Below are 15229 nucleotides of genomic sequence, written 5' to 3'. Positions count from 1 at the left end.
ATTATCTTTTCACCCATTTACTAATCCGCAGTTTTCCAAACTGAAATTTCAGTTACTTTAAAATCCAGTAGCCTTTGTATGACTCCTTTGTATTACAGTACCTTTATATTACTCCTTTGGTCCTTCTCTCATAAAAACATCTGTAATGGATTTCTGTGCTCACAAATCTCAGAAGCACTGGAAGAGTAAGTAAACAATAAAATATAATGTTACTTTGAAATGAGAGAATTTAAACTCCTCACATACCAGCATGTTAATCAGTGAAAAATAACACCAAAACTGACATCTTGTCTGCTCTTTATTTTATTCTGTTTCTGTAGCATACTCAATTGGTGTGATAGATGACTACTTCAAGGTATTTAGGAGAGCTGATTTATAGTCTAGCCACATGAGCATTAAAGGCATGAGTGTGATTCTTGATGAAGTCAGAAAACTAGTCAGTCTAGTGGAAAACCATTAAACACCTAAGCACGATGCTAGATTAGTATATTTGCCAGAAATTTAAAAAACATAGTACATATCATATGATCTTTCAAATCACTGAAAACAAAATTATGGTGAGAAATCTTAATGGTATAATGTCAGAGGTATGGAATTACTAGTGAGGTGACTGAAGCATAACTTCTCCTTAAAACTTGTGTGTGCCAGTTATTTGAGAATTTTCCAGAAAGAGAATAGCAGAACAGGAATACCACAAGACATTGGACAAGACATTGGAAAGGCAGTGAGGCTGTGCTATCCAATGATGGTGCCGTTCACAAAAAAAAAGGAAAAGGCCAAAGAGAGAGATTTCTGGACAGAAAATACTTGCACACTTTGAATAGGTTTTCAAGTTTTTCTCTTTGAATTTTTAAGTCTTAAAAATATGTCTGAATGTTATTTAGATACAGTGAAGAGCAATGGGCTGTTTTGTGCCCCTTAGCACAAGAAGGACATCGAAGCCCTGGAGCGTGTCCAGAGAAGGGCTACGAAGCTGGTGAAGGACCTGGGACACAAGTCCTGTGAGGGGCGGCTGAGGTAACTGGGGTTGTTTAGTCTGGAGAAGAGGAGGCTCAGGGGAGACCTTATTGCTCTCTGCAACTACCTGAAAAGAAGGTGTGGGGAGCTGGGGGTCGGCGTCTTCTCACAGGGAACTAGTGATATAGGACTAGAGGGAACGGCCTCAAGTTGTGCCAGGGGAGGTTCAGGTTGGAAATGAGGAGACATTTCTTCTCAGCAAGAGCAGTCAGGCATTGGGATGGGTTGTCCAGGGAGGTGGTGGAGTCACCGTCCCTGGGGGCGTTCAAGGAGAAGTTGGACGTGGTGCTTAGGGACATGGTTTAGTGGGTGACATTGGTGGTAGGGGGATGGTTGGAACAGATGAACTGGGAGGTCTTTTCCAATCTTAACGATTCTGTGATTCTATGAACTTAGGAACACAGTAAAAGTATGCACAGAGTGTGTTTAATCTCGTATTTGCTTTGAAGAACTGAAGTGTTACTACGGTTCTTGGTTTGTGGCGAAAAGGGAAACGTGGATACACTGAAAAACACCCCATTCCCGTGAAACGTAAAAATGCTATCACATCTGGTAAACGACGAGCAAGCTCCTACATCTCCTAGCAGCCACCGCAGCTACTCAGGCCCACAGGGACGACGCGACCACCGCGCTGCCTGAGGCGCGCCTCCCGGCCCCGCGCTGCGCGTGCCCGCTGCGTGGCGGCAGCCGGCGGAGGGCTGTCTCGCTGCGCGCTCCCGGCTCGCGGTCACGTGCCCGCGGGCCGGGCGGGGGCGGGGCGGCGCGGGGCGTAAGATGGCGGCGGAGCGGGAGCCCCCGCCGCTGGGGGAGGCGCGTCCCGCCGAGCTGGAGGAGCTGGAGGACGGCGAGGAGCTCTTCGCCAGCACCGTGTCCACCATGGAGGTGAGAGAACGGCTCCCGCGGGACGCGAGGCCTGCCCGGGCCGCGGTGAGGCGAAAATTGGGCCGGGAGACGCGGCCCTGCAGCGGCGGGGGGCGGGGGGCTCAGCCGCCGCCGCCGCCTCCAGGCCTCCCTCATGTCACCCCCACCCCGCCCACCCCCCAAAAATACCCCAAAAACACCAAAAAAGCGACGGGCCGCGGTCCCGCAGCTGGCGGTGTGAGTGCTTCCTTCCCCGCGGTGGAAAGCCTGGTGGTGGCCTCATCAGAGCGGGGGCTTCGCCTGCCAAGCCCCGGTCGCGCTCCTCCTGCCTGTTCTGCTGGTATCTTCTGGAAGGACTTGGCTCTTCCTTTGCGCAGTTATCCGTTTAAAGAGAAAATTGTTCCTGTTCCTCTTTTCCTGAAGTTTCCTGCCCCTGACCTTTGCAGTAATAGGATCATTCCTTTTTTCTTTGTGTTCTGGCTGTCGCCTGTCCTTAGCGAAAAAGGACAGCACACAAAGAGGCTCTTAAATGTATTTAAAAAACCGCTTGTCTTCTCTATCCAGTCACTTACCTCTTTTTCTTTTTGTAGATGCGTAATCTGTGCAATGGTAGGAAAAAAAAGATCCGTGGAAGCATGCTGTGAAGGATAGCAAATGGTGTGAACCTGCAGTTGACAAGAATCATATTGGTAGACTTCTGTATATCTGTGTATTGTTGGGTTCTTGATCTGTACACCAAGACTGCAGTAAAACACAAATATCGTCTTTTATCTCCTGTGGTTTGAATTCTAGACCATGATAGAATTAATGCCTAAATCCCAGTTAAAAGTTCTCTTAATGATTAAACATAGTTACTGAAAACTCCTCTAACTTGAAAAGCTGGCAGAGAAACACACTTTGCATTGAGTGGCTTGGTTGACAGTTCCGTTGTGCCGCTTCATTTTTGTATGCAGTTTATTTGGAAGAAAGTAGCTAAGTGGAAAGGGGAAGCCTCTTTGCTTAAAGAGAAGCTTTGAAAAGCTTTGTCAGTAAAGCTTTTTTTGTCATCTAATCAGCTACAGCATTTAGGGAAGAGCCTCGCTTTTGTGACATTCTAGCAAATTTGGAAGGAAAATTTGAATCATGAAAACTGAGTTTGGACTGCTCAATGCCGTGGAGCTAGATCATATAATTTAAGTGTATAAGGCACCTTAGTCCACAGAAAGGCGGTTATCCCAGGTGTGGGCTTAATTAACCTTCTGTCTTGAGGGTTGTTTTAATCCTATAAATATTCATGTTTCTAAATGGCTGTGGAAGTTCTTTAAGGTAACAACAGCTCTTTGCAGTTGATTGCATACTTGCTTGTGGATTACCTGAGGGGATGGTGAGGTCCAAAGCTGGTGTAAATGAAGGGGATGGTATTTTGAAAGGGTTCCTAGCTGGTTTGTCTTGGAGCTGTGCATATGATTTTTGTATGACTAATTCCTGTTCTTAGCCATCCTGAGCATTTTTTCTTGCTTTCATTCTCTTTGCAGCTCACAAAAGGCATCTTGTTTATTTCTTACCTGTGATTTGGATGTGCAGTGGAAAAGCTGTAATAAGTCTTCCAAATAGCTTCAGTGTTAAAATCTTTTATTAGAAGACACACACTTATTCATCTAAGTTTGTTCTGACAAGATACAAATTTCATGTGTATTATGAAGAGTATATATGAAATATTTAAATGCAGTTTATAAGGAAGGCTTACTTGTATAATTAAATGGAGACTTGTTTATTTCAAGGTGGTTTCTCTGGATGTGAAGAGAAAGGAGCTGGAGCTTTAACTTTCCAAGTGCACATACTGAAAGTTAGTGTCTTGCATTGAACCCTCTTAATTCTACAATGAAAAACATTAAAATGTCACACTCTGAGCTGTAACATCTGGAATTTCTGGGGCGTAGCAAGAAGGTGTTCTAGGACTTGAAAAGTTGCTGTGTTGGAGTTAAATGAGGGCACTTCCCTTTTTGTGAAAATAGAGCTTGAAAACTCTGGGCAGCTGTCTGAGCAGCAGCTTGTCTGAGCTGGTAGGGAGCTTGTTTCCTTGTCAGATATCTGCAGTGCCTTTGAGTAGTAGAATGATTCTTGGGTTTTTATTGTGCCAACTATATTGTAATGTCTCATGGACTACCTCCCATTGAATTCATGATCACAGAGTGGTCTCCCGTTAGCTGCCACAGTTGCTTTCATCAGTGGAAACAGCCAGACTGGATCAGACAAATGGTCTGTCTAAGCCAAGACTGTATTTCCAACAGTAGTCAGTGGTAGATGCTGTGCAAAGACTATTGCTGACAATTATGTGTATGTGCTGGCACTCACCTGCAGTGCTCTCCCAGCTACTAGGTTTTTGTTCAAGGTTTTCGTGAGCCCTGTGTAGCTTTATAATATTAACAGTCTTCATGGGCTTATCTAGTTGCTAAATTTTCGGATGTTTGGTTTGTTTTTAAAAAAAGGTATCTATGATATGTGTAAGAAGTCCTGGAAGTTAACTCTGTGTTACAAGAAAAATCACCTCCTGTTACAAGTTTTCGTAAACAAATTGCTAATTTGCTGACTGTGTCCTCTGCTGCTATTAGGGGAGACAGCGAATGACCATGTGAAAGTCACCTTTGGCAACATATATGAAAAAGCATACCGTAGATTTTCTGAAAAATAGTACATTCAGTGTTTTTTCATCATTACCTTGTCCTTCTCCTCCTTTCCCTGGTCTGTTCTATTCCACTACTGCTTGAAAATTTTCTTTGCCATCTACTTCCTTGTTTCTGTTGCCACTGTTGTGCCACTTCTTACTCCATTTTCTCCTAAACACTTCTCACTCATTTCTGTATCACCCATCTCCATCTTCTGTAAAGCAGGTGTTGTGTGAACATACAGCTTAGCTGCTAACTACTCATTACAAGTGGTATTAATATTCCTGTGTTCTTTTTTTTTTGTAATGGAAGAATACATGGAGGCACTTGAAAACAATGAGTAAGCAGATGTTGTAATCTATCAAGGACTGTTATTTAGGGCAGGGTGTGTATGCAATCTCATTGCCAGTTTAACAGTTTATGTCAAAGACCTGCAATATGTGCTTGGTTTTCTGTACAGAAGGCAAAATATTAAGTAGACACAAGAATCCAGATGTCTTTCTAGATATATATATTGCATTTAACACTGGCAATTGCAGTGGAAGCAGTAATGATCTCAGTAGAATATCTGAGAATAAAATATTAAGTTCTTGAACACTATACTATAACTTTACAGAAGATTAAGTCTGTGCTCAAAATTAATTGGTGTAATTCTACTGGAAATATGTGTCTTGTTCCTTGGTGTTACATCCGGGCTGTAATGGAAGCACGCGGTAGTTGGTTGTAGGGTAATTGTGTGCTCTAATTTTAGGGCATTATGCTCATACATGAGTCTTTATTTTCTCTGCCCATGCAGCACTTTGTGGGCTTCTGTAACAGTTTCAGTGAAAACCAGCCAGGTGGCCTGGAGCAATTGGAGTAGTATGATGGTCTGCCTGTGTCAGCCTACTGAGATCTCACCAAAGGAGGCTTGGCAGGGCTCAGACAGGTAGCTGAACTGGTTTGGGAGAGACCCTGTTGTTAAGGAATGATGCCCAAATATCTAGGGCTGTAATATCAGCCAACAGAAAACGTGAGAACTTGTTTTGGTGCCTTCGTAAGTCAAGGCTATAAAAATACTCATTTATTGCTACCACAATATAATGCACAATTGAAGGGAAGAAAATTGAGATTGTGGTTGCCAGTTTAGGTTGGAATGGGCCCACAGTCCTCTCATCAAAATTTTGATTCTAGACAACAAGTAGAGGAGGATCCTGAATGTCCTGGCCATTGGGCATCTTGGTTGTTGGGTGCTTCCCTTGAGTTTCGGTGTGGAAGCTTTACAGGCATGTATGTTTCAGGAACAGGTTTGTGAATCACTGGCATCAAGAAAGTGTAACATTTCTAAACAGCTATGCTGTCTGTATGAGTTGTCTGGGCAATGAGTTTGTGCTAGTCTCCATCTTCCGTTTCTTTTCTGATACTCAGATTTTCTCTGTGTTGTGTATTTAACAGCTTCTCTGACTGCCATTTTTATGGACATTTCAGCTGTACTCCATAGGCGTAAAAGAACAAAATCGGGGCTTTTAGCTTGCACCTGTAGGAGAGTGTAACTGGAATAGCTTCGTATTACTAATACTTGCGTGGGTGCATGGGTACATTTTTTTTATTTTTTTTGAGAGGCTGAATAGCATTCTCTTACCCATTTATTGTGCAAAATAATCAGATGGTTAGGAATTATTGACTGTAATTTCTGACACATTCAGGGCAGAGGCTTTCTGTGCCTTCATAAAGTTCTCTGAGAACAGCTGTCTGTTTTGAAGATGACTTCTGAAGACAGCAAACTAAACTGTTATGAAACTCTTAAAAACAGGTTGGTGCTGTGTCCGGAACTACAGTAGCTGTTCAGACCATTAATCATCTTTAAGAAGCTTGTGTGTGTGTGTGTGTGTATATATATACATATATATATATGTGTGTGATTTAAGCTTTTTTCATTTTAAGTTTTTTTCTTCATATAAAGATAGTCCCAAATGTTTGTCAAGATATTTAACTCTATCCTTAACTTATCTCATCTGAGAATGACAGCTGTTTAAAAATTCCAGAGAGCCATTTAAAGATTTATAGGTTGGGAAATTCCGTATTCAGCGAAAGGCTATTTTAAATGAAAGAAATTTTCCTTTTAAAATAAATCATCCACAAAGCTAAATGTTAATACTTATTATTCTTAAAAAGCAGGACTTGAAGTACACAACAAATAGGAATTTTATTTCATACTTATATAACAAATAATGCATAGGAAGAACCTGTGTTTCACTGGAAATCTTCTTGTGACAGTTGCTTCTAGACCTCATGCCTTTTTAACAATTTATAACAGCTGCATGAATAAGCTTTGTTTCTTGCGCTTTCTGAGGTGCCTCTGCAGTTTGTTCAAGGCCTCTCCTTTTGCAAGTATTCTCCACTTGTGCTTCATGGAAATGGGGTAAACAAAATATGGAGGAAGCATGCTGTAACTGATACGTGAACTATGCCTGTGAAGCCTAGTACGTAGTGCATCTTTCTTGAACAGTGCCACGGGCAGCATCTTTCCCAGTTCAGATCCATAATCCTACCAGGGCTCCGTGGCATCTTTCCACATGTTTATGTCTACTCCTACAAAGACTCTTTCCTGTTTTCAAGGTGGGAATGGTTTGCTATTGGCTTAGGTTAAGTCCTCTGGTGAAATTGTTGATTTAGGCATGTAAATATGTTCTTTTTCATATTATGCAGTGTGTGAATCAGGTTTAAGAGTTCAAGATGATTTTTCTGCCTGGTAGGGTTTTTTTTTGTAATTAGAAGCCAGGTGTAATCAAAAGTAATCATCAGTGAGCAAAACAGCTGCTTCAGATAAAACTGAGGAGATAGGCTGGGAGAATATCTTGAAGATGTGAGTATTTTTCACGTTGTTTTTTTCACCATTCATAATCAAGTGCACAGTTAAGGGATAAAGCCGGAAGCCATCTGCTGCGTACAGCAAGTGTCAGGAAGGCTTTCATTCCATGTGCTTGGCCATGTTACAGCTGTTTCTCCTGGAGGTGAACTGACAAGCACGAACTACGTGTCATTCTGTATCCCTGTTAGTGTGGGGTACCCACTATGTGCTGAACCATAAATATGAGTGGGGTTTTACTCAGAGTTGAGCAGTGGAGAAACTTACTTGGAATGAGTAATCTGTGATGTTTCTGTGCAGAATCACTTACGCTGATAAAACTATAAACTGCTGGAGCCTCACAGGGAAATAAAGCTTTTGTTGTTCTAGCTGAGGTACACAACCTTGAACTTGCAGCTCTGTGCAGCCCTACACAGAGAGAGAGGCTGTTTCTTCTGGAATGTGCTACTTGCAAGTTCTCATTTCGCTTAAGTGTTGACCTCTCCATGTGATGCATGCTATCTATGCTGTCGTTTGTAGAATAATGAAGCATGTCAAGTGGTGATTTTTCTTAAACTTGCTAGCTCATTTCCTCTAAACTAGTTACATGTCCTGTGATACAACTTAGGATCGTTCCTCAGAGAATAAACAAATACAATTTTGTTACCTCACAGCACTGTGTTTGTTGTGGGATCATTTGGGCATTGGTGTAGTATGAGATGAGAAGTGTACGTGTGGCTAGTGGGCCATTTGCTTCTAAGTTTATAAACTCTACTATCTTCATATAGTTCCCCAGCCTTTCTGCTTTGACTTTCTTAGTAAGCTCTAGGGTAAAGCACAGCAAGCAGTTTGAGAGGCTCATGACTTGTTGCTCATAACTTTTGTTTTTTTATTGTTTTCCCAACACTATATGTGGGATTCCCAGAGAGAGGCAGCTGGTGGGAGAGGGAAGGGAATATAATCTTTTTGTCATTTGAATGGAACATAGGGTTTATGTTTAAAGGAACACAGACTTTCTGGCATCCTCGTATTTTCTTTCACCTTGCATCTTGAGAAGAAAAAAATCTTGAGGTCAAGAGAGTCTTGGTTTGGTTTGTCCTGTAAAAACCAATTATGTACTGTCTCTGAATTTGTTGGGCAGGATACTGCTTCTTGCTTACTTCCTCTGACCAGAATTTCAGGTGACTGTGGTTTGGGTTGATGTGGGGGCCAGGATGTTGCTCTGTGCTGCTTGGGGTAAAGCTGTGGTTGTGTATGTATGTTGTATTGGAACATACACTGTTCTTTGAGAGCTGGTGGTCAGGAAGGCCTCTCCCTAAGGACCAATGTCTGTGCTACGCTTATGAATGTGCAGTATATAATCTGGACAGATTACTTTCATGGTTTTTTGGTATTTTTCAGGCATTTTTAGTGTTTTATAGCCCATGGTGTTTGTTGAAGTGTAGCCTGAAACATTTCATATCTGTTTTGAATTTTGGTTCTGAACCTAAATGATGACAACTCCCAGCAAAAATTAGGAAACACATAATGACGTAATTTACAGATGCCCTTGAAAAGGGCATGCATTCATGAATAGATATGCTGTTGTTGAAAAGCCCTTAGCTAGCTATCTTGGATGAAACTGTGGGAAGTGAGTCTTGCAAATTTTCTAGTCCTATTGCGATAAACCTGGTTGATGCATACTCAACAGGATTTGGTAACTGAAGCACTGGTCTTCAGTTACATGTGTATTTGTTTTCTGAGTAAGCTGTATACTTAGAACCTCAACTTCAACATTGATTCATCTATTTTCCTGAGTGTCTTCCAAGTATTTCTCTTTTCACAGGGCAAATTCTAGTCTTCAGTGAATTAAAAAAACTGCATCGGTGGCAAGCCTAGCTTCCATGTCAGTACAGTGCGAACCTACGTAGGAATAATCCCTGAATTCAAACCGTTGCAAAGATATCAAAACTACTTCTGGCTGCAAGCAGAGATGAGTAGTTTTAGTGGCATTAATCTACTCTTTAATCTCTGAATAAAATGGGATAGAGAACTTGAAGATTTGTTTATTTTTTTCTGTGTACAAATCCAAATCTAAATATAAGCCTTTTGAAAAGGAGCTTAATCAAATTACATTCAGCAATACTAATAAAGTGATTCGAGATACTTCTGTAGCACCTTTTGTTACATGCTAATTAAACTTGAGGAAATGAATAACTTTTTTTTTCTCCAACAAAGAAATGAAGAGAGTTGTTGACTAGCTCATATCCTTTGTTCATTGTTATCACACTAGGAGTAGGAAATGGAAATAGCTGACAGGGTTTCCTTTCTGTACATCTTTCCCTGTTTCTTTGCAATGAAAGAATGCTTGTTGCAATAATCCTTATGCTGACACGTGGCAACTGGCTCTGTGCTAATTATTTCTTTTTTTTAACAGTCAAGTCCTTCATCTCCAGAGCCAGCAAGTCTTCCTGCAGAAGATCTCAGCACAAACTCCAATGGTCCAAAGCCGACAGAAATCATGCTAGATGATGACAGAGAAGACCTCTTTGCTGGTAATTACTTGTTTCTTCTGGTGTGTCTGTATAAACTTGTTTGCTCTTGGACTTGAAGGAGTATGCTTTTCTGGGGAGGAGGTTTAAAACCTCTTCGTGCTGTAGAAGGTCGTTTTCTTGGCTTGGCTGTAAGGAAATGTGAAGCAGTACCATTGCAATGGAAAGTTTAGATTTTAATTTTATGCAATTGAGCATTGTAGCCAGTCTTAACTGTTTCTTAGTCTGTTGAAGGTACACTTCCTGGAAATTTTCAGTAAGTAATGAATTAATGCATTTAGGTATTAGAAGCATCCCTTGCTGCCTTCACCGTTCTTTGCTAGGTTCAACAATCATGTATTTATTTAAGGTCCTATGGTCTTCTGAAATACACTGTTCTATTTCTGAACTTGAAAATTAGCAGGAGAAATAATGTGCTAAAAAGGAAAAACAGATGAGATTCGTCTTTGCCCAAAGTTGTTCTGTGATTGTTAATACATCTTGCTACTGATTGTATATTGTCGTAAAACTGATTTGGAGTGTAGCCTTTCACTCTCAACTCAAAGTAGAAGATTTTATCTTTCTTGTTAGTAAAAACAAAGTGATATATGACTTCAGGTTAGATAAGTTTTGATTAATTGGGATTTTTTTCAACTAAACTTGTATGTGTTGTCTCAGGAGTAAACACTTCTCTTACACTCTTGACAATATATATTTTTGTAAGGTAAATTAAGAATTACTTTCACATACTGAATTAGCGGCACCTTGAGAAACTTATTTAATAGAAAAATCTAGTGTATTTTCTTAATTTCACAATGATATACAGGTTTTTTCTTGTGCGACTCTATAGCATTGGTTAAGTCTGTGTAAGTACCAGTTTCTCAGTGGTGTGTACCCTGGCTGCGTAGTGTGGCAGAGTTAGCTGGCTAGTAACATGTTCTGGTGATAGCAATAAAGTAGTATTATGTAATTAACAAAAACAAACAAAAGAAAAAAACACCACAATTTAAGTTACATCTTTTCTTTCTGCTTCATACCTATACATAAGGTATTCATGTCATTTTCCAGTTATGAAGAAAGGTAATTCAGATTGTATTATGAGCCAGAGGGTATTTCCTTTTTCACAAGACTCTTTTTTATCATAATGAAAAGGTAACAAACCTTTTATAGGAAAAGTCCTATCAATTCACTAGCATTTGATTCATGACAGTACTGCATGTTTGAAGAGAGATATATGAAAGTTTTGATAAGTAACCAGTCAGTAGTCAATACTTGCAATCCCTTATTAATCAGTCAGTACTTTTAATGCTGGTTGTCTACTATCCTAACATTGGATATGGTTTCTGTCACAATTACAGGTGTATATACTGTTCAGGAAAGGAGGTATAATAGGTTTATGTACATCAAGACATGGTTTCAAATGTTTCTTCTCAATAGCAACAATGTTCCTACAACTACTTCTTGAGTAAGTCTGTTGGCTCTCTGCTTTGAATACAATACTAAATTCATCTTCATTGATTCCCTGATCTAGTCATTCAAAAATAGAATCATCTAGGTTGGAAAAGTCTTCTAAGATCCAGTCCAACCATTAACGTAGCAATGCCAAGTCTACCACTACACCATGTCCCTCAGCACCACATCTATGCGTCTTTTGAATACCTTCAGGGATGGTGACTCAACCAGTTCCTTGGGCAACCCGTTTCAATGCGTCGTCACTCATTCTGAGAAGAAATGTCTCCTAATTTCTAGCCTAAACCTCCCCTGGCACAACTTGAGGCCGTTCCTTCTAGTCCTATCACTAGTTCCCTGTGAGAAGAGGCCGACCCCCAGCTCCCCACACCTTCCTTTTAGGTAGCTGTAGAGCGCAATAAGGTCTCCCCTGAGCCTCCTCTTCCCCAAACTAAACAACCCCAGTTCCCTCATCCACTCCTCACAGGACTTGTGTTCCAGACCCCTCACCAGCTTTGTAGCCCTTCTCTGGACTCGCTGGAGCACCTTGATGTCCTTCTTGTACTGAGGGGCCCAAAGGTGAACACAGTACTCGAGGTGCGGCCTCACCAGAGCAGAGTACAGGGGGACGATCACCTCCCTTGTCCTACTGGCCAAGCTATTTCTGGGTTTTAGTTTCTAAATTAACTAATTAAGTGTTTCTAAATTAACTCTATAGCATTTAGTTCTGGGCTATTTTTTTTATAGATAGATTTATATTCATGTCTATTATGTTTGTTCTGAACTTACCAAACTTATATTTGCATATATTTGAATTTACATTTGCTTATGACACCGTCAGAATATATTAACTAGTTTATTAACTCTCTGAAACTGTTTTAAGAGAAATAGAGAGTAAAAATGAGAGGCATTTTCCTATTTCTTTTGTATTTATATTACCTGATTTTATGACTTAGAAAGACTAGCAGTGCTTTAAAAATGAAGCTTTCTAGTACTAGTAATATATACAGTATTTAAAGTCAGCTTTTTGTAACCAGAGCAGTCTGGAATGGGTATTTTAGGAAAGCCAAATTCTCTTCTGGCTGGATAATGTAAAGGAAGAAGGTGGCTGGAGTAAATATTGATGGGAACTAAACAGAAGGAACAAATGTTAGCAGCCAGATTGTTTCAACTGAAGTGAATTCTGTGAGAAAACAAACGGAACTGATTTAATGAGTTTGAGTTTGCTGTGGGAGGCATTCTTTGAAATGCATATGGCACTGAACTGAAAGCATCTAACATACTGCATGTCTAACACAACAAAAAGTGGTCTGTAAAAGGTCAGTTAATATACAGACTGAGGCTAGGATGGACTCGTAAGCAGGAAAAAGAGCAATTTGTGGAGATTAAGATAGAAGATGACATCTTTCACAGTAAAGATTGTTCTAAGCAGGAAGGTTGCGTGATACATTTGTATCCTAGCAAATAACTTCTCTCTTTTTGGTTCTAGTGCTGTGCATTCACAAGTGTAATTGTATTTTTCTTTATTAGGACTGTTTTGCTAGACAGTGATGTTAATCCAGTCCTTGAATAGAAACAATGCCATGGATAGAAGCAGTGTGTGAAGGCTATGTGAGAGATCTACTTTTTGGCCTTTAGCTTGATTGCATAAGCCTTACTTTCTATGAAAGCAAGACCTAGTTAAAAATATGAGTGAGATTGAATTTTTTTCTTCGACATGTTGAAATTGCAGAGAAACCTATTTCTAGCTGGCCTGTAGGGACAAGAATGGAGTTCTACAGCTTCCTATCACTATTAGATGCTATAAAATCCAGGTGAAGGAAATGTATGGATGGCTCATGGAAGGAGGGATTCTGACTCTTCGTAGGTATAAACAACTATAGTTTTGCAGTGATACTTGTAAAAATGTGGTGATATTCCTCTCTAGCTCCTGTAGGCTTGAAATTTATTTCATTATCTATCTAACAATGCAACCTTAAAAAAAGGTGAGGGAGAAACTCAATGACTTCCTGAATTGTTAATGCAGTTCAGAATCTGTTGGGGTTTTTTTAGGCTTTTTTGATTGTACTTAAGGCCTCTTTGCTACTGTGTTTCTGGGACAGCCATTAGAAAGTACCTGAAATAAAATGTTTTAGCTATTCCTTATTGCTGCTGACTTTTAAGTGCTGTGTCAGAACTGTTAAAAGTGGCCTGTAAAGGTGGAAGAAACTGAGGCTTCCATCTGCTGCTGGAGATGAGAAGACTTTGTTAGTATTGTGGTTCTTGATTCTGTAAACAAACAGTCCTACTAAACATGTTTAAGCACTTTTACGGTTAGAATGAAAGTCATTGTGGTGATTATTTGGCCAAAAATGAATTACTTTATCTTAGCCTGTAGTGTTCTTACGTGGGGGGACCATAATGATCAGTGCTTCAAATCATTCAGTGTCAGGAGTATCTCGAAGGTCTTTGAGTTGTGTCTTTAAAAGCTGGCCACATAAAGTTCTACAAATAATGAATACGATAAGAGTAGTGAATTAATCTTGAATTGTTTTTCCAAAATGTTTGCCTTCAGTTCCGTATCTAACTGCAGAAACATGTCATGGACTGCCTTTGCAGGGCATAGTTGTATATGCTTTCTTAATTTGGTGTTCACAGGTGACGAGCAAGTCTGTTAAGTTGTACCCTTGCTCTGTCACCGTTTTCAGAAAAATGGAAAGTTGTTTTTCCCACTCTGATTGTGAATGTTAGCTTTTTTCAGTTCCAAAAGGTGTTTGGGAGTGTATCCTCTTGTACAAGTAGCTAGCTACTGTGTCCTCATGGAAATTTGATGCATTTTGGTGGGAAATTTTTTGTTGTTATTTGGAGATTTTGTGTTTTGGAGGGGGTGTTGTTTTCCTTCAGGCTGTTACAGATTTGTCTTAGCTGCCTTTGTTTTTTTCTCCTGGAAGTTTGTACAGAAAAGAACACGCCAGTTCTGCGGACCAGACAAGATAATACTTGAAGCTCAGCTGAACAGCAAGTTTTAAGCTAGCGTGCCTGTCAGGCCATTGTCATGTGATAGTCTGAGCAGAGCAGATATGTGCAGATGCCTGGCTGCCTTTTAGAAACTGGTTATTGAATTCTACATCTTTTCTGTGAGAACCAAACACAAAAGCACTTGAACCTACTGGTTGCTGTTTCTCTAATAGAGAGAGGCAGTTCTCATTCTTCTCATTCAAGAGTTCTCTCTTTCTGTTCTCATTAAGATTATTTTTAGTCCTCTTCTTGTAACAGTAAGAGTCATGGGCTATGACTTTAAACATAGCAGAACAGTCAGTTGTGTTAGGATATCCGTCTACAATTTGTGCTAAACCCTGGTGAAGCTTTTTTTTTCTTGTAATAAAATTAATTCTCTGTTCTGGACAACAGTTTCTACTTCAGTTTACTTCCAAATCTGTGATCATCTGAATAAATCTTCAAAGATAATAAACTAATTTGAGCACTCACGTGATGTCAGAATGTTAGAGATCTATGATGTTTAGAAGTGTGATAAGTAAAAATAACTTACTCAGCTGAAGTGAGCTGCTTGTGAAGAATTGCAAGCTTGCGCTTTCTCAGATGATGCTTGACAAATACTGGTGGTGAAAGGTAAAGAAATAGGAGCTGTATAATGCTGAGATCGAGCTCCCTGCTTAAGTGGTGATAGAAACTTGGTGTAGTTGCCTGTAGAATGTTAAACGTAAGTAGTTGTCTTTTGTGGCAGGCAGGTATATTTTCATGTTCTTTTGTAGCTAAGCATCTTGACAGTGATATTTTGTCAGAGACCATTGATAGGTTATAAAGCAGGTATTCATGTATATAAGTCTTACAGCAATAGATTGGTCGCAGTGCTTAATGTGTGCTGATAACTGCCATGGCTGATATGAAATATGTTAGATCTCAGTGTTTCTTCCTTGAAG

At 40.1% G+C, this 15229-nt stretch overlaps 1 protein-coding gene across 1 annotated transcript in view; it reads left to right on the top strand.

Moving 5' to 3' along the window:
- Positions 1-1740: 1740 nt before the first annotated feature.
- The window catches only part of SNX2 (sorting nexin 2), a 34298-nt gene continuing 20809 nt past the window's right edge, over positions 1741-15229 (top strand). The window contains exons 1-2 of the mRNA XM_080574345.1: positions 1741-1899; positions 9767-9884. Of these exons, the coding sequence (XP_080430471.1) occupies positions 1792-1899; positions 9767-9884 (226 nt within the window). The 5' untranslated portion in view covers positions 1741-1791. The remainder of the gene's footprint in view (positions 1900-9766; positions 9885-15229) is intronic.

Source organism: Anser brachyrhynchus (genome assembly GCF_964034855.1).
Source record: "Anser brachyrhynchus genome assembly, chromosome: Z".
NCBI classification, from domain to species: Eukaryota; Metazoa; Chordata; class Aves; order Anseriformes; family Anatidae; genus Anser; species Anser brachyrhynchus.
This window is presented reverse-complemented; position numbering and strand designations above follow the sequence as displayed.